The sequence below is a fragment of the Colletotrichum phormii genome (assembly GCF_030913505.1).
Source record: "Colletotrichum phormii strain CBS 102054 chromosome Unknown BDP81scaffold_13, whole genome shotgun sequence".
Classification (NCBI taxonomy): Eukaryota; Fungi; Ascomycota; class Sordariomycetes; order Glomerellales; family Glomerellaceae; genus Colletotrichum; species Colletotrichum phormii.
In genome coordinates, this window is record NW_026851455.1 from 512,226 (window position 1) to 531,229 (window position 19,004).

The 19,004-nt window shown below is 54.3% G+C and overlaps 4 protein-coding genes across 4 annotated transcripts; 1 reads left to right on the forward strand and 3 right to left on the reverse strand.

The window, feature by feature from the left end:
• Positions 1 to 3,549: 3,549 nt before the first annotated feature.
• Positions 3,550 to 5,139, forward strand: BDP81DRAFT_395590 (uncharacterized protein; the record flags this gene model as incomplete). The annotated part of the gene is made up of 1 exon (XM_060588082.1): positions 3,550 to 5,139. One exon carries the CDS (start codon positions 3,550 to 3,552, stop codon positions 5,137 to 5,139), a length of 1,590 nt encoding a protein of 529 aa, XP_060443728.1.
• A 475-nt stretch (positions 5,140 to 5,614) lies between these two features.
• BDP81DRAFT_322915 (GNAT domain-containing protein) lies at positions 5,615 to 6,301 on the reverse strand (the record flags this gene model as incomplete). Its single annotated transcript, XM_060584744.1, has 1 exon — positions 5,615 to 6,301. The coding sequence occupies one exon, from the start codon at positions 6,299 to 6,301 to the stop codon at positions 5,615 to 5,617; it is 687 nt and encodes a 228-aa protein (XP_060443729.1).
• Positions 6,302 to 7,419: 1,118 nt separating this feature from the next.
• On the reverse strand, positions 7,420 to 10,547 carry BDP81DRAFT_395592 (OPT oligopeptide transporter; the record flags this gene model as incomplete). Its single annotated transcript, XM_060588083.1, has 2 exons — positions 7,420 to 8,323; positions 8,371 to 10,547. 2 exons carry the CDS (start codon positions 10,545 to 10,547, stop codon positions 7,420 to 7,422), a joined length of 3,081 nt encoding a protein of 1,026 aa, XP_060443730.1.
• A 5,029-nt stretch (positions 10,548 to 15,576) lies between these two features.
• Positions 15,577 to 18,899, reverse strand: BDP81DRAFT_450880 (copper-transporting P-type ATPase; the record flags this gene model as incomplete). The annotated part of the gene is made up of 3 exons (XM_060592583.1): positions 15,577 to 18,458; positions 18,514 to 18,582; positions 18,635 to 18,899. The coding sequence occupies 3 exons, from the start codon at positions 18,897 to 18,899 to the stop codon at positions 15,577 to 15,579; spliced, it is 3,216 nt and encodes a 1,071-aa protein (XP_060443731.1).
• Between the last annotated feature and the right edge of the window lie 105 nt (positions 18,900 to 19,004).

The window sequence follows — 19,004 nt, forward strand, 5'->3', positions numbered from 1 at the left end:
AGACCAAGTCTAGTAAAGTGAGGTTACTGCTGATGCTTGTGTGGTGGTCGCAAGTTACCGCATGTGTCGTCTCGATGTTGGAGAATCGGGTAAGCCAAACGGCTCCGGGGAAGCTTCCATGCAGGAGGATCCGCAAATCTGCCCAACTTGTAGAAAGCTCACAAAAGCAGCCAAGCTGTGGGCCTTTCGTATACTACCATTAGAGGTCTCTGAGCTACTGAACCACACTGGGGAGAGGCCTACTTGGAGGAGGCCAGAGATCGAAGCTAGTCAGGTTTCATCAGATATCACCAGCTCAAGCATTGGTCCGTAGAGAGGCTTCACAGAAGAATGTGGAGCTCATCCGCCAAAACCCTAGAGTCATTGGACAAGTTAGCAAGCGCAAATACAGCAGACGCTCCCGCAAAGACCAAACAGGTATGGGTACCGTTTTTCTGGAGGCGCACTGGGGTGGGAATTGCAGAGCGGGTTCGCGGATAGGTGCATAGAGTGCCATCTGGCCGTTGACTCTAACAGCTTGTTCGAGATGGTGGAACAAGGCTGGCCCTCCTGCAACGTTGGAGATCTCAGGGCAACGTCAACCTGACTCGGCACGCGCGGCCGCGATTTTGAAGAATAGAGGGGAATCATGAGGCATACCGAAGACATCCAGTGGCGGTTTGCCATGACTGACAGCCTTTCCAGCAGCAGTTCATCGTGAGTACTGGACGCTTTCTTTTCGAATGACACGTTATCCTATGAGCGAGCGTGCACTTTGGCCTCTCGTCAGACCGCCAAAGCCGGATCCTCTTCTTTGTGGCCTGGCTATGTGCATATCCGTAGGCAGACCAGTGATTTGCTGAGATAATCTTAGTTTCTTCGAGAGAAGTATGATCCGTATCATGCTTTCGTGTGGCTCCTCTTGAAGGGGGCGGCTGCAGCTGTCACCAGAAAGCTCCTTGTTCCCCCACGAGCTTTCCTGCGTACAAGCACGAAGAAAATGTCCGATGGGAAGCACAAGAGTACAGTCTATCTTGGGGTACTACCCCTAACCTGGCATAGCGGGTCCATCGGTTGAGGTTTTCCTTTCCACAGTAGACGGCGGAGAGCTTGGTTCGAACAGGTCGTCAGTCAGGCGCAACCGCCCCTATGGGATTAGTCGTGAATAAATCCGACTTGTGTCGAAACCCTTTTGCTGGGTTGCTGAAGTGATGCTGAGAAAGGCGCTAATCACGAATCCACAGCATGTCGAGAATACGGAGAACGGCATTGGTCATAGTCGAGTCAATGGGCCCCCTGCTTAGTGCTTCGTTAATATGGTAACTAGGCATTGACTTTCTGCGGCCTACCGCGCACCGCTACTTTCGACAAGCATTAAGTCTGGCGTGGCCGCGGTCCCCAGGCTGGGCATTCTTTGCAAACGGACCAGATGATGAGCTGGACGGGTCATGGGCCCTGAAAGACAGCTCAGTCACGTTGCAAGGGTAGAAGTAGACGTGGACGGCAGCTGCTTTTCAGACCCCTGCTGCAGACTGATGAACTGATATCTAGGCGTTTGTTCGGATGTTTCGCAGCATGAGGCGATGCCGGAAAGAGAGACGACAACCCCGCTGGATCTTGACGACGACGACCCCATTCCGGGCGCCATGCCCTGGATCGTGGTCTTTGGATTCAGATTCCTAGGGTTCTGACAGGATGCCAAATCCGGCACTGTTGCGGCTCCTGAGAGAAGTGTTGCTGAAGATCCCATCGTGGTTTCAGATGGCCATTCCCGGTCTCGGTGACACCACAGTGAGTGACAGGAGAGGGGTGGCGAGGTCGCCATGCGTAGTGCGACTCAAGAGTAGCAGCGGTGACGGCTGTGCGCATCGTCTTCGGGTTGTTTCGCTCTTTTGCCATGCAGAATTCGGGAGTAAGTCGTACACAGCGTGGATGAAAAGCGTGATTGTGTAGCTCGAGCGACGGATGGACAGGTCCACCTATGCGGCGGCCAAGAGTAAGGCCATCCGTAGCCCATCAGACTACGAAGTCAACAAGCAATGTTGATAGATGCTTATTTCGTCAGGATTTCCTTCCGTTCAGAAGTTACAGTGAAGATCTGGTGTTCGGGTTCTGGGCTTGGACATGTTGAGTATTGACGTCCCTAAGTACCGGAAACCAGTTCTATCTAGAGCAGCACGCAAGGTTTCTGAGTAAGAGATACCATTCTGAAGCCTCGAAATCCAGATGAAACCAATCGGAATGATGAAGGAGTCCGCGAAGCTTAAGTCGCAGGTGGCAAAGAACTGAGATGTTTCTGTGATACTGGCCTGAGGAGGTGACGGCGGTCACCTCACACAGTGCGACCTGATACCTCGTGGTTCTACGGCTCGCCCTCGATGCAAACTCGTCGTGGCCGGCGCTGCACCACTGCTGCGTTGCACGACGTCGGAAGGAGAATAAATGTGTGGAGAAAGAAGACACTCTTGTGCGATGTCTGATGATATCGCCGAGAAGTCGTGAGTTTGAGAGGAGGCTGGCACAGGACGTTCTGATGTTGAGGATGATGCAGAACGAGGGGTTGTGTCACACAACAACGGCTCGAGGACACAAGTATAGCATCCAGGCAAATGCCGTATCAGCAACTAAGTGCCTTCCGTGCTTCCCTACCTTGGCAACGTAGGTACTCCGTACTCACAGATATTATCTTGGCTCATCAGAAAAAGGAAGCGTCGACATAAGCGGCCCGCCTTCCCTGAGGTCTCGGAGACGGAGAGTGCCTTAGCTAAGCACCCGGGCCCGTCTTCTTCCCCAACCGCCCAAAGAAGTAAACTTTTTGGTTGCACACCCTCTCTCATCTCCCGAACCCTCTCATGAACAGGTCCGTTCATTCAGTTTCGTCGGCCCGAGTTTAATTAGGTTTGAAGCTCTTTTGCCGAAGAGGCTTTCCATTTTCAACATGATCGGCCGTAGACAGGTGTTACTCGAGAACCCCACAAAGAGCCTCCTCGACCACATTTAGACCTAAACCACCAAAGTTGCTATCTGACTGGGCACCATGTGCCATGATGGATTGGGATACTGGTATACGGTGCTCTGGTGCCTTTTCCGAACGGGATTCGTGCACAAGAGCCCTTTCCATTCCATCACCATCAGCTAACCCCATCGTCAGGGAGAAGTCGTACGAAGCATTGCGGTGGCAATTCTAGCATGGCAGCAACGCAACTCGACATATTGGTCTTGCACGTTTGAGAACAAGACACTCGAAAGATTTTAGGACTTTCCTACAGCTCGAGCATGCCTTGGTGAAGATATTCTGGGTGCAGCAGCGTTGTGTCTCTGTACTTGGCATGGAGCCACCATAGTCTACGCGTTTCGCCGGATGTGTATATGGTGTGTCTCACTACCTCAGAGGCGGACTGAATTCCACGCATCATCCCTTTATCGTGGCCAACATTCCTCGATATCCCCTCAAAAAGATGACAATGTCCTCCGAATGGGGGGGGGGGGGGGATTCGTTTGTTCGCGTCAAGTGTTGCTTTTCACAGCGGCCTTGAATTTATTGACAAAATGGGGGCCCTTCCACCCACAATGCAGCCCATGTACGCTTATCACAACCATGCCAGGGCATTACATGCGGTAACATTTCTGCTTGTCCTTCTTTTCATATTGATCCAGGTTGCAAAAAGTCGACAGGATGCTTACGAAGTCATCGACGTCGACCCGCTCGTACCGGTGGTCAAGCCCGGCGAAAAGGAGACGTCTGTACATGGCAGCGACTACCTGAGGACATTTGCGGAGCGGCACAGTCTTACACAAAACATATCTTGGTACTCTCAGAGGATCAGGGTCGTACCAGAAGCCCCTCAGAGGTTCCCAATGACAAACATCAAGCGCGCGTTTGCGGGCAAGGAGTTTCAAAACATTCGCTGGGATGACGAGAGTTTCGACATGTACCCCAAGGGCGATGCAAACGATCTTTCCGTAACCACAAGCATACTGCCGGACGCCGTCGATGCTTCCGATTTGCTGTTTGGTATCTCAACGACCTACAAGCGCCTCACAAACGCCAATGACTCTCTCATCAGAGACTGGCAGCGGTGGCTCACGAACGGCCATGGCAAATCGAACGGGGCGACTATCGTCGTGACGCTGTATCGAGCCACCAGTGGAGAGGCGTGGGAAATATACGAGAAGCTGCAAGATTTCGGCATTGACGCTACAGTTGTGCCGCTGGAGAAGAAACGGGACAAGGCCTCGAGATATCTGGACTTGGTCACCATTCTCATGGATGTCAACGAGGCCTTGACCGAGCAGGAACACGGCAAGAAATACTTTGGCCTACTGGACGACGACATCTTTCTCCCCACCCCAGGACAGCTCACTCAAAAGCTCTCCAAGTTTGACCCCTCGAGCCCGTACTATGTTGGGCTCCCAAGCGAGCGGCCAGACTGGTCCATCGAGAACGACACGGCAACCACCCACGGCGGCGGCGCAATCTTCCTCACCCCGCCCGGCGCCCTCCTCGTCTCGCATCTCCCGTGCCGCCCCGACGAAGGGTTCACCGGCAACCACACCAAATGGGACAGCATCCTCCACGACTGCGTGACGACCCACACCGACCTCTCCTTCCACGTCCTCCCGAGCTTCTACTCCCCCACAGACGCCCTCTATAACATCCAAGCAGCGACCTACGACCTGGGCATCTCCCCGCTGACCCTCCGCCACTACAAGCTCCGCCACCGCTTCGATCCTAGCCAGGGCCACGCCGTGACGTCCGTCTGCGGCGAGGCCTGCTTCCTGCAGCGCTTCCGGTTCGCCGACCACTGGGTGCTCGTGAACGGGTATTCGCTCACGCACTACTGCGCCGGATCCGAGGTCGTGCCTATGGAAAGCGATGCGGATCTCCAGGGGGCTATGCAATACGGTCAGGAGGCCGAGATGCCGCTGGGGGAAGGTATCGTGCTGCACGATTCTACAGAGGATAAGGAAGTCGTGACGTGGAGGGGTACGAGGAATGTATGGCTGCTGTTGGATTCTGTTATAGGGGAGAAGGGCGAGGTTTGGCAGGTGTATGTGAAGAGGCGGGGCGGTTCGGGCTTCATGGATGGAGAGGAGGAGGGCGAGGATGGCGATGGCGATCATCTTGATTCTGTTATCGTGCTCATTTGGGAATCTTGAGCTTTTCATAGGACGCAAGTAAACGACAGACGTCTAACTTCATGGGTGGGTGTACTTGATGTGATTCACGTGTTTATGACCATGCTCTTCCTCCGTTGCTCAGTTCATATTCTCTTATCATGCGGGTATGCTGTAAGATTTCTCTGGTCTGACATTGTCGCCCACTTCGCGTAACGAGACACAAGGCTCTAGAAATTGGGCGGGCATCAATGTCCATGATAATTGAGGGTTTACTTCAGACCAAACACTGCCGCTATTTCTCTTTGTATCAATACATCCCCACTCAAGGGCAATGTCATCTTGTCGGTATAAGATACCCCAAGACACATATCGTGAGCTGCCCCTCGACGAAACCAGAGTACGACATACGCAAAATGAAATCAAAACCAACCAAACCCAAATCTCCAACTACTTTCAAACAGAATCACGACACCCTCACATCATCCTCTTCCACCTACCACATCCCAAAACTCATTCACTTCCTCCACGTCTCCCCCGTAACCTCAAAAAACACCTCCCCATCCCCCTCCTTCTCACCAGGCTTCACAACCCCCTCCCACCCAAACCTCCCCTCAACCAGCCCCCTCATCGGCGCATTCCTCTCGCTCATCGTAGCACTCACCCTCTCAAGCTGCAGCCCGCCCTCAGCAACCCCCTTAAACCCCCACTCGACAGCCAACCGTACCGCCTCAGCCGCGAACCCCCGGCCCCGAAACGCCGAGTTAATCATGACGCCCACATCCCCGACCCTGACCTTCCGCCCGTCCTCCTCGTGCTCGTTGATGCCGCCGTACCCGCCGAATCCAATCACCGTCCCTCCCTCTTCCTTCCCCTTCCCCTTTGACGATGTCTTGCCATTGCCATTGTCGTCATCATCACCGACAAAAACAACAACCAAATTAACCCTCCCCGGCCCACTCGCTACTCTTCCGCCATCATCAACAACACTCGGCACCCCAGCGCTCTCCCTCATCCTTGCAATCACAATCTTGGCCACCTCGGGGGAAATAGCCGACGCATGCGGGTCGTACTTTGTATTCTCCGGGTCCGAGAGCACGGCCGAGACGGCGGCGAAATCGGACGGTTCCAGGGTGCGGAGGAGGATTGAGTGGGTTGATGAGCGGAGGGTCGTCGGGAGGTGGGATGCTTGTGTTGGTGCCATTGTTGCCGACTTTTGAGCGGGGGGGGGGGGGGTTTGTATTGAGAAGGATGTGAGGTTTTTGGTGGTCTCGTTCTTGAGGTAATTGGTGTTGGATGTATGAGATGAAGTTATGGTGGTTTGTGTGTGTTGTTTGCTTTGGTTTGATCTTTTTGAGATGAGATGACGTTGGGGGTTTGGAACGAATTGAGTTTCTGGTGTTGAGATGTACGGCGTCCAATTGCGATGCGTTATGGGATGGATAAATATAGTCTCTGTCTCTTTTCCTATAACCACTCGGAATTTGGTGCTATAGAGCCCTCTTAAATATTTCTTACCCATCCCATCATATCCCAATCCCTCTATCCTCCGAACCTCTTACCCCTCTCGATGTGAACAATACCGATGCTACAAGTCCCCTGCATAATCGCAATCCTCTAAACCAACTTCCTCGTGCTGGCGGCCGTCAGAAAGCGAACGGAACCCCACTCGCTGCCATGGAACGTCGCAATCGGCAGCGAGCCCCGGAACAGCAACCACACACACACACACCCAACAACAGGCTCGAGGCGCGGCGCAAGATCTGTCAGCCGAATTTGGCCTCACTTATTATAAGCTAGTTAATCCCAGCTTGCAGCAATATAGATTGACTCATCCTGCTCAGCGCAAGCCCGCCCACAACGGAAGGATTATAATGCCGGCCCGGCCGGCCACCACCCATCCGTTTCGAGAAGGTCGGCGATAATCCGGCACGGACAACAACCAGCTAGAGCTCGGCGGGGCTGACGGATTTGACCTCCGTACGAAGCTTACTGGGAGCAAAGAGTCACTGGTTTCCCTTTCTAGACCCTGTGACTCACTTTTCATTTCAAAATGATTCAGTTGATACGATCCAAGGCAGGTGCAAACCACGACCCAAAGTGGTCTTGACTGAATTTCGCAAATGCAGCATCTCTATATGACGTGCTTCTAAATGCGTGAACAATTATCCCTAGGGCTTTAATCCACCCCATTCAATGGCAAAACTCCATCTCTTGCATCTTAATAAAAAAAAAATTTGCCATCCCTATACCTGCTTGCCATGCCGAAAATGTGTTAAATAGTTTCCATAAAGTCGTTTCGTTTCGTGTCGTCACAAAGGATCACCACTTGTCGGGGCCGAAATGCCCTCCTTCGGGTACCGTGTTATACGAGCACGCCTGCCAGTCGCAGCCTTGCTTGTAGACTTCCGTACCCCACCATTTGAAGCCCTTCATGTGCCCGGGGTAGACGAAGCCGAAGAACACCACGACAATGCCGAACGCCAGACTCGAGTCCAACGCTGCGCTCATGGTCATGGTGTACTTTGCCCACCACGCGCTCTTTCTCCTCTTGACCAGGTAGTTGAAGACGTAGCAAACCACCGCCCACACCGAGAAGTTGAGTCCCGTCGCCGGTGGAATCCACGCCATGGATCCAAAAACGACCGGGAGGTTAATCTTTCGAACGATGCTGTGCCTATTCTTGCGTGCATAGAGCCACAGGGGAATCGGTGCGATGGCTCCAATGAGGAAGCACCACACAAGTCCGCGGTACGTTGCGTTCGGTCCGAAAAACTCACCCGGTCCAACCACACCCCATAAAATAGAGCCGTTGAAGTGCACCCGCGCGATCGGGCATGTGAAGCCATTGACAGCCTCTGGCGTGCAGATGCCCTTGACGTTGGCAAACATCCAGTTGAGGACGCCGATCTGGGTCAAGGACGACACAATCGTGGCCACCATTTGCACCGAAAACATGATGCGAGGCGGAATTTTCATGTAGTGGCCAAGCTTGAGATCGGAGGCAAACTTGATGCCCTGAGCTGACGAGATGTAGCCATAGGTGACAAACACCATGTTTGCGATTGGGCGGCCAGGGAACACGGCGCCGCAGATGAGCTGGCAGATCAAATAGATGCTGCTGTGCTGATTGGTCACTGCCATGATGATGCCATTGGGAATGAAGAATATGGCGCAGATCCCTAGTGACATGAGCAAGCCGTACCACGGGAGGTGGATGGGGTAACTAAATTGTCAGCCTGGGGTCGTTTCAACTTGCAGAGGGGCTCGTACTATTCAACAACAAAGATGCCCACGGCCAGCATCGTGACAAACGTTGCTAGATACCAGGAAAGGGGGGCGTCCATGTACCGCTTCATCAGTCGGCAGTGAACATCTTCTCGGAACATCATGCCCTCGAGGTTGGAAGAAGATCTCGAGAGACCTCCGTTGCTGCTGTTGAAAGATCGCTGAGGTCTGATGTGCTCAGAACTGCCTGAGACAGGCTGGTAAACCGCCTGCCCTTCATTGCGAGCTTCCGCCATGGCCGTCTTCCACGTGTTCCACATGTCCTTGCCATGCCAGCAAAATGTGTGCGTCAGGAGCGCCGCCAGGGCAGCGAACTGAACACCATAACTGAGCACATAGGTGATGGGCAGGAAAACCCGGCTGTACTTGCTATATGCGTCTTTGTCGAAAAGGAATTCGGGGGTCAGGATCTTGCTCACATCATAGACCTTGCCTTTGTTGTCGAATACCGCAGAGGACAGAATTGGCATATAGGATGAGTAGAAGACGTTGGCGTAGTAGGCGATAGGCGCAATAAGCCACATGACGATAACGAGACCACCAATGACGTTCATGGCAGCCCAGAAGGGGACCAAAAGAGGAGACCCAATGTACGTGACCTGAGCCCAGTCAAAGGTCAAGGGAAACAATCCCAGACCAGAGACGGTGCCAAAGAGGTTGGCGACAACCACGTTTTTCGGCGCAAACCACGTAATGACGTTGAAGTAGCTGAGGCACGGCATCAGGAGGCCGGGAAGGAAGTAAAAGACGAACCCTCCAAACCAAACGAGGTAGAAGAACTTCCACCTTGAGATCCTCCAACCGTCTGCAATCCTGTTCTCCTCCTTATGGAGTGTCCCAAACATGGCCGCGGACATCAAAGTTCCGGGCCAAATCATGCCGCTGGGTCGAACCAGAAATCGACGCGTAAGGCCGGCAAAGGCGTAACCGAGGATTTGAGTCGAAAGAATCAGGAGAATTTGGTAGGTTGTTGTAGCTTCCTGGTGGTAGAACCTAGACTGCTCAACAATGACGTCGGTAGCAAAAGCGAATCCGAACGAGACGTTGCTGCTCACGTAGACGCAAGTATGCTCCTTCTCGTTCCACCGTCCTTGCGCGAGCCATCTGCGAAATCGGGTCAAGGACCGTTTCGCTGGCGGGCGGTTCTCGCCATCAGTCTGGAGGACACCATCCAGAAATTCCTCCGCAGGATCGCTGTGATATTTGAGAAGGTAGTCCCACATGAGACCAAGTGGATGGACGAGCAACAAGGCAATGACAGGCGTAATAGCAACACTGGGGTATCGTAGCGAGAAGAACAAGTTGGTCGAAGAGCCGAGCACCGAAAAGAGAAACGAGAGTGTCCACATCCTCGGGGTGTTGATGGACAGGGTGATATTATCTGTCGGCGGCACCGAGGCGCGGACGACTTCGTGAGGCGAGTTGTCAACCGGATCCTCGTCAGGCTCGCTGCCTGTGTAGTCGTCGTAGTCCACCTCATCTTCGGCGGCGTCTGACTTGGCATCCTCGAGCATGTTTGTCGTCACTGGAGCTTGGGTCACGCCAAAGCGCCCCTCCAGCCCGGTTGTAAGGGCGGCAGCATCCAGCTCCTCGGAGAGGCGAGAGCTCTCCCTCCTTGAGGCGGTAGAGAACCTCGAGGAAGCTGACCTGGTGGTATCGGAGACATATCGCATCGGATGTGCGTTTCCCGTCCTTGAATCACTTCCGGTAGGTGATACATTGCGGCTGGGGTCTTGGGAGACGGCACCGTATGACGGGGCGTCGTCGCGCGAAGAGCGCAGAAGAGAAGGTTTCGAAGGCATTGTGCCGTCGTCTAGAGGCGGGACGGGAGATTGAGGGTTCGGTTCGATCGTATCGTCACCATATTCGCCGGCGCTGGAAGCGTGTGAAAGGGCAGATGGTCGGCTTCGCAAAGTGGAAGGGCGAGATCGAGGGTGGCGTGCCGTGTTATATGGGTCAGAGGCGGTTTGTACGGATGACGAGGTAGTCGAGGAAATCGCAACATCAGCTTCAGCAGCGGCAGGGCTGTCGTTTGTGGGACCGTCTGCAGGTGCAAGAAGAGGCAAAGGTTCTAGAGCGAGAGCAACCGTATCGGCGTCAGGGTCGGGAGGGAAAGGTGCCTTTGGCTTGCTTTTGTGGCCGGATGCCCTTCTTTGGCTCATGGCTGCTCACCAGTCGAGTGCCAGTGGCAGTAGCCCCGGACAGGCAAGAAGAAGCAACAAGTGACGGGTCAGAAACAGAGACGACAGGGAAGCGCGAGTAGTGTGAGTGGACTGTGGACCATGGACCTTGACCGTGGGCTCTGGATGGAGGGATGGAGGGGGGCACCGCGGCGGACTGGTCTGGAGGGAGTGGGCGTGGGCGTGGGAATGGTAGCTTGGTGGGGGTGGCTATCGTCGGGGGCGTGGACGACAGAGAGGAAGAGAGACTGAGCAGTGTAGGTAGTCTGTTTGTGTGCTGATTCAATGTGTGAAGTGGCCAACTGCGTTAACGGAACGGCACGGAACCTTGACTGGCCAAAGTTGGCAACAACTCGGACGGTTCAATGGAAGCCTGGACGTTGACAGCAGATGGGAGGCCCTAGGTAGGTATTCCTGTGGACTGGCCTGCCCTGCCCTGCCTCGATGTTGCTCTCTCTCTCTCTCACTCTCTCTCTCTCTCCCTTTCGTGAGCTGAGGCTTGGTACCGCGTTGTGTTTGGCAGCAGGCCGCTTGTCTCGGTTGGTAGACGAGGGAAAGCCGCTTAGTGGCCAAGAGAGGAACACTAGCGGGTTTAGAGTGGAATCAGATCGGTGGGAACCCCAAGAAAGCTGGAGCGGGAAGTTGCAAACTTGCAACTAGGTAGGGAACCACACCGGTGTCGAATTGTTGACCGGCGGCGGTTTTGCGGATGTCTAGGGATGACGGACGTTGTGTGAATGGGCTGAAAGATGCAACGTAAGAGGTGCAGATGGGATTTCGCTGGCGCGTTGAAAGCGAGAGAAAAAAACGAGTCACGGATTGGTGGACGAATGACAGTTGTCCGTGGGGGTTTAGCCTTGCCCAGAAAGGCCAGTGACCCGGGCGCAGCTCCAACCCATGGCCCATGGCCCCAATCCTGGCGATGCTTGTCAAGGGCTCAAGGGGCCCAGGATGAGGGATGGGGGATCAAGGGTGCCGCCTGTGCCCTGTATCCGATTCTTGTGCGCCTGTGTGTCTGCGGAGGGGTTCCCGTCACTGTCTTTCTGTGCCCGTGCTGTACGAAATGGAGCAGCATTCCTGACTCGACTCCGCAGTCGGCGGTGTTTTGTCCGTGAATAACTGTGACCCGATGTGAGGGAAGCATAGGTAGCAGGAAGCTTGGTAGAGCAGCAGACATGCAATCTCCTTCTCCACGGCCAAGTCTGCGGCCTGCCTACCTCCTCTCATTCCAGGTCCATATGTCGCCGGCCGGCTGTCAATGTCATGTACAAAGTCAACTACCTTGCGGTGTGTTCAGCGTAGCGGATTGTGAGAAATGATGGTCATTACAAATCCAAAGACGGTGAGTGGTTCCTTGAGGAGCCGGGCTTGTGTGCAACTAGAGCAAGGCACAGCAGAAGTTCCTCCAGGCCCTGGTTTCATTGGCAGAGTTGCAGCGGTAACTTGTAAGGATGTGCTGCTGCCGCCTTAGCGATAGGTAAGATGGGCTTTCCAAGGGGGAAATGTCGATTTGCGGCGATCCCAGGCTGCCGCGACTTGCAGCTCGCCTCGCACTGCAGGCTGCAGGACGACGATCCAACAAAGTAGCCTGGTCCAACGACACGGCATGCAGGCAGACTGGCAGCCCCAGAAGTTCGGAGGCCGCAGGACGAGACGCAGGCGTGGCAGCTGAATGTGCAGTATCTGTGAGGGTCGAGCCAAGACCAGATCAGGATCAGAGTTGGGATTGTCGAAGCTATCGACGGCTCGGGCGGGAAGCGAAGCCCATGTCCTTGGTCCCTTGGTCTAGGACCTAGGTATCAGTATCGGTATTCGTACGGATACGCCTCTCCCAATAGTAGCTCGTGGATCTCTGGCGGGATGACACCACTCTAAAGAGCCGATTCGCATCTGCCATGGCATGGCCTATCTAGAAGAGCATGGTACAGAGTATTTGGGCCTATTGGCGTTTGGGTAATAAGCCGATTCAAAGTAGTCGTCCCGGGCAGCCTTGTCAAATGATGGAACCTCCAAAGGCCGTGCGCAACAAGGGGATTGCGGCGTCAGCAGCGGGTAATAAACTGTAAGCAACAAGTCAACGACGGATACGGAGTACGGATCAATATTGGACAAACGTGGGGGGGGGGGGGGGGGGGGCTGAGTTACTGGAAAAGGGCAAGACGAGGCGCCTCCCGTTTGAGCCCGAACAAGAAAAAGGTGCAACGCTTCCCGAAGGACCGAAGGATAAAAAAAAAGACAAAGGCAAAAAGGAAGTCCGGATGGCTACGGACGAGCAGAGGCAGCCGAAGGGGGTCAACAAACAGTCCAGAACGACAAGATCAGATTAGATAATACCTAATACCTTGGGGTAGGTGTTCCTCAATGCCCGTGGGAGTTGGCAGTCGCATCCCATTCTCGTGCCGGTCCGCGCCTTCCACTGGGTGGGCAGATCAAACACAAAGAGCAAGAGCAGTATCAAGGCCTCCTCCATGCCTTCCTTTTGCTGCTCATCTTGCTTCAGCCTTCAGTGCAAGGCACCGGCAGGCACGACATCGGATCGACTGCCCTGAGCTACAGTTGCCAGTTGTGTTGCCTTTGCACCCCGGACCTGCCATGTTTTGTACAGTGTATGGTGTACATTATGAGGTGGTCTTGCCTGCCCGGAAGGAGACGCCGATATACGGAACCAGAAAGTTCCACTCGCCGACCTCGAAACTTCAGACTTTCAGAGTCGGGTGCATTCGCAAACTCTCAGTCAACATCCATGGACTTTCCGCTCAATGTCATCTTGTTTATCAAAAAGGACCGACCACTAAACAACCCATGAACAACGGTCCAGCTGCCCAACGAATTCACTGTATTAGACGGCCATCCTTACATCGAGTCTAGTCACGCTTCCTCGAGTACGTGGGAGCCCCGAGGCCAACAAGCGCCAAAGCACTTTGCGATCCGCCTTCAACCACCAGGAAACCGGACGCCAAAACGATGCAGGCTTGGCCAATGGTCAGACGTCCGCCGCCAAACCACGACATGTGCACTTGCAAGTTGAACGAGATCCGTCCCCACTGCGCATGACGATGCCACTTGCTGCACGCATAAACCCTATTTCGCAGCCCCGAGGCTTTTCTCCCTCGACTGCCAGATAGCGTGCCATTCTCAGCCTCTTTCAATTCGTGGCTCTTGTTGGCATTCAGACTCACTGCCCTGTCCCCGTAAAAATCAGTCTTTCCTACCTTAACTTCCAAGGCAGTAACACTGTGAGTGTATCTAGTGTTCCTCATCTCACTCGAAATAAACACGCCCATCGCTTGCAAGTTGCGCATGCGCTTAGAGCGGGTATCCAATCTGTTGGCCAAATCTGCCATCACAATGCCGACAAGTCAAACCATGAACCCTGCCCACACTTCCTGTCCCGTTTGTTTCTTTTCTTTTCTTTTCTTTTTGCTCTTCCCCGTCGCCCACAGAAGTCGGCCGGACCAACAACAACAACAGCAACAACAACAACAACCCTGCATTTACCGGCTTACACACCGATCCGGCCCGGCGGTGACTGGTCGGTGATTTTTCAGAACCACGTCCATCGTGGAACTTGCCCAACCACGCAAGTCAGCCTCTGGATTACATCAAAGACCAGAATCACGATCCCGATGGATGCGACTTGTCTTCCGTGACACATCCGCACCTCACCACCTTAACCGCTCAGGTAGTCAAAGTCGACGTGCCGGGCTGTTGCATGTCGTCGCTCTGAGATATTACACTCTACCGCAACTCTGCCACACTTTCGTCGCCACCCAGCCTCACCTCTCGCATCACGACGCCTCATCCTTTCTCTCGCCGCTCAGCACATGACGTCTGCGGTCATTGCCTGCACGACATTTTTGCATCCTAGCATTGGCCCGCATGGCAGCTGTGCATGGATGCTTGCTTCCTGGTATACTTCAACGCGCGTACGGGTACTCTCACGACATCACGCGACAACCTTGCTGTAAGTTGTGTCTGTCTCCTCTAGGTATACAGACCAAGGTTCACCCGGGAGTTCGACATCACAAGCTGGCCTTCCTGCCGGGCTCTCGGGACCCCATGTGGCTGGCTTATCGCTGTCCTCCGAGTCTTGGTGGCTGGGCTCCTGCGGGGCCGTCCACCCATTGACAACACCTCACGGTGGATCCGGAGCAAAGTCCCGTCTTTTCGGCAGGGCGGTAAGATTTCGTTTGGTAATGCCCACCTCCGGATTGGGCAATGCAAACGTCGAAAATGGCTCGGGGGCTCAACTTGCACGACGAGGATTATTCTTGCCAGACGTCATCCGCTATACCCGTTGCCTCTAAAGAGTAGGTCCATATCAATATGACCAATGAGTGAGGTTGGCGAATGTGTAGCTTCTGATTTGTTGTTCAACCCATCTTGTCAGTAGCGTTTGGCGAATCAACTTTGATGTGTATCTGCCATTGTAGGGAATGTAAGCACTCTTAGTAGGCCTCGCATCTTAAATCTCACAAGGCAGTAACTCAGTCGAAGCGATTTGGCAAGTGTGATAAGTCGAGGCTCTTCAATAGCGCACGGTCAAGCCCGCATCAGAAGCATTTGAGACAATAATCTAAAAATCAAAAGGCATCACTTCACAACTTGTATAGATTCGAAAGGAAGAGGATTGGACAAGTAATTGCAGTCTCTTGTATTCATATTTCTGTACTCAATTGGCCGCCTCTTCTAATTGCCCACTAGAATGGCAGACCTCGGTATGTCGTGAGTCTCCTTGTGATAGAGACCAGAGCGAGTGAAAGGTAGGGGCTCAGCGAGCCAACCATGTCGTGGTGCCATGGAGACTCCATCGCACCCGTAAACCGAAGCGAGCCGTACCCCAAAATACACATCGAATTTCGATTCCTTGCGTCGTCGACGTTGAATCCTCGTCCCTCGATAACAGCCGTCATCAACCAGCAATGACGAGAGAAGAAAACCATCCGCGCCTCAGCCCGCAGGTGTTGAACGTGCCAGCTAGGCCACATCGCACATGTTCAACACCGGCACCTTAGGCCTCGGTTCGGATCTTCTTTCCCAACATTGTCAGGGCAGCGACGATGACCGGAATGACGCTGACCATCTCACCCAATCCTGCATAGGCAGGAGGAATCTTGAAGTTGACGGGCTCGAACGCGCCTCCGGCAAGCAAGATCGCGAGGACGTTGTACACGGCCGACCAGACAAAGTTGAACACCATGCGGTGGAAGCTGGCGCGGCTGACCTCAAGCACGAAGGGGATACCCTCGAGGCCTGCAAGGAGGACCACATCTGCGGCTCCGCGGGTGACGTCGCTCGCCGAGGCTGCACTGCCCAGTTGGACGCCCACATCAGCCTGGGTGACCGCCACTGCGTCGTTGGTTCCGTCGCCGACAAACATTACAGTCTTGCCCTCTGTCATTAACGAAGCAACATAGTCCCGCTTCTGCGATGGGGTGCGTCGAGATGCCACGTTATGAATGCCAACTTGGGCTGCGATAGATTCAACGGCGCGGGTTTGGTCACCGGAGACGAGGTGAACGTCGATGTTTTGGCGGGTGAGCTGAGCAATAACTTTCTTTGCTTCAAGTCGAAGACGTGTGCGCAACCCGAATATGGCGATAGGGATAGCGTCACTGTTGACAACCAGTATAGTCATGTTCGCCTCTTGGAAGCGAATGACGGAGGGTAGGGCGTCGGCGTCGGTCCACGAGGGGTTTCCGGCACAAACTTTGTGGCCATTGTAACTTGCTTCAACACCTGCGCCAGGGATGACTCGAGGGTCTGTAATCTTCACCTCGCGGGTTGCCCGTGAGGCAAGGTATTTCGCCAGGGCCGTAGATACGGGGTGGTTGTTGCCTGCCACAAGGGCTTTAGTGATGGCACGAGCCTCATCATGGTCGGGGAGTAGGATCTCTTCCTCGAGAACGTCGAGGTCGCCTTCTGTTATGGTTCCAGTCTTGTCAAACACCACGTCGCTGACCTTTCGAGCCCTCTCGGTACATTCGGCCGACTTGATGATGACACCCCCTCGAGCGGCAACGCCGCCCGCCACAACCAAGACCATAGGCACCGCGAGACCGAGCGCACAAGGACAGGAGACAGCGAGGACAGCAATAGCGTAGGTGATGGCGGTGGAGATCGACTTCCCAGCTGATTCGCCGTGAACCTTGACACCGATGACGCTCCAGATAACAACGACAATAATGGCAACGGCCGTGACGACAGGGACGAACCACCCTGCAACACGATCTGCAATGTCCTGGATCCTTGGTTTGGAGTTTGCCGCTTCTTCGACTAGCTCGGCGATATCGGTGACGGTGTTCTTTCCAGGGAGACGAGTAAGTTGGGCAACCAGAGTGCCGGATCCGTTGATGGTGCCCGCGATCACAGTGTCGCGCTGTTGTTTGAAGACAGGGGCGCTCTCCCCAGTCAGCATGGATTCGTCCACCTCGCTAGATCCAGTCACCACTAGCCCATCTGTAGGGATAACCGAGTGCGGGAGGACCTTGAATTTGTCCCCATATTGGAGGAGACGGGCGTCGATTTCGACATCCTTCCCATCTTCAACGACAACAGCGGTAGATGTCTGAAGCGAACGCAGGGACACAGCAGCAACGGCGCGTATGCGTGCGTAAGCAGCAGTCAAGCGGCCGAGGAGCACAAGCGTGATGAGTAGGGTGCTCGTTTCGAAGAATTCGCGGGGATCGAGTGGCCGGTCAGCCATGTGGAAACCAAATCCCACAACCGAGTAGAGATAGGCAGCCGTGATGCTGATGACGACCAGCATGTCCATCTCAATAGCACCACTGTGCACGAGAGATGATATGGCTGGTTTGTAAAAGTCTGGCACAGCTATGAGCTGAACGAAAGTTGCCAACACGATCGAAATAATCGAGCGAGTCTTGGGTTCAAGTTTCTCGCCCCAGGCGAGAACCACGACAGGAATGGTGAGAACCGCGGCGGCGGCCGTCTTGATCAGTTGATCATACATCCTCTTTCTTCCACTTGCGATAGACGGGTCATCGTGAGGGGGGGCTAGTCCAGTCGAGTGCGGTCCTATTTTGTTGAAAAGCGTTCGAGCTCCGATAACAGCTGGGTCATAGGTGACCCTGGCAATTCTTTTGTCAACCAAACTCACTTCGTTTACACCGATTATCGCCAGGTCGGTCAGCGCCTTAGCAGACGGGCCAGAGGCGAGAATGTCCAGCGTCTGGTCATCGCTTGACATTCGGGTGCAATGGAAGCCTGTCGCCTTTTCGGTGTTGCGGATAATATCTTCGGCCTTTCCTGCCGCACCGTCAAGAGCGAACTCGGCATTGCCCATGACAAAGTTGACCCGCACGCCAGACACTCCAGGCATTCCTTTGAGGGTGCGTTCAAGCTTGTTCCCGCACCCAGAACAGGTCATGCCGTCGACAACGAGGGCAACATGCTCCGACCCAGCATCCTTTTCGACATCCTTGTCCACATTGCCATCGATAGCGAAACGTCCTTTTTCGTATGCAGAAGGGACTTCAACATCGTGGCCGCTGCAGCAGTCGGACTGATCATCGCGAATGGGTTTGATGGCCATGTCATGGTCGTGTGTGGCTTGCGATTTATTGCCACGTCGCTTAATTCCGTGATGATGATGATGCTTGTGTTGACCATGAGCATGCGCGGTCGTGTGCGCCTCGGCAGGCCCGCTGCGTTTGTTCCCGGCGGAAGACTTCACAGGAGCGGCTGCGGCTGTGACAACGGGCTTTTGCTCGCTGCAGCAGGCGGTTGGGAGGCCGCGATCGAGAATACTGCGGCAGATGCAACGGGCCGATTCGAGATAGGCGCTGTACTGCTCGAAAGCCTTGGACATATGGGTATTGCAAGCGGAGGCTGGATGGCGACCGTCCTTGTCATGGGAATGCTCGTGATCACCTAATGTCGTGAGCTATTAAACACACTTGATGATGGCCCGGATATCATGGCATACCATCATGAGCGGCATCGTCTTCGCACGACTTCTCGCACTCGACCGCAGCGGCGGCAATGATACACTTCTCTGTCGTACGGTATTAGATAAGGCACACATGACATCACGAGGGGTCCCGTACCATCGCAATGCTCTTCCTTAGAGGTGCAGCACTCGAGCTTGATAGAACGGCAGGTAGAATCATCTTCGGAATCGCAAAAAGTCTCGGCATCGCAATTCTCATCCAGGCAGTTCACTTCCATGGCATCGTCGCAAGCTCCGTCGCCAGCACAGCAGTCGTCGAGCTTGGGATGGTCGTCATGTTCGTGCCCATGTTCAGTGCCGTTTGCAGGACCGGCGCATCCCTTGTCCTTGGCAGGATCGTCGGAGCAGCATCCCGCGCCCATCGTGTCAAAATAAGGCTGCTTTATTCGATAAGTCTGTTGGTGAGGTGGAGGGTCATGTGAGGGGAGCAAAGAGAATGTTGAAGATGTTTGGGAGAAGAGATGCGT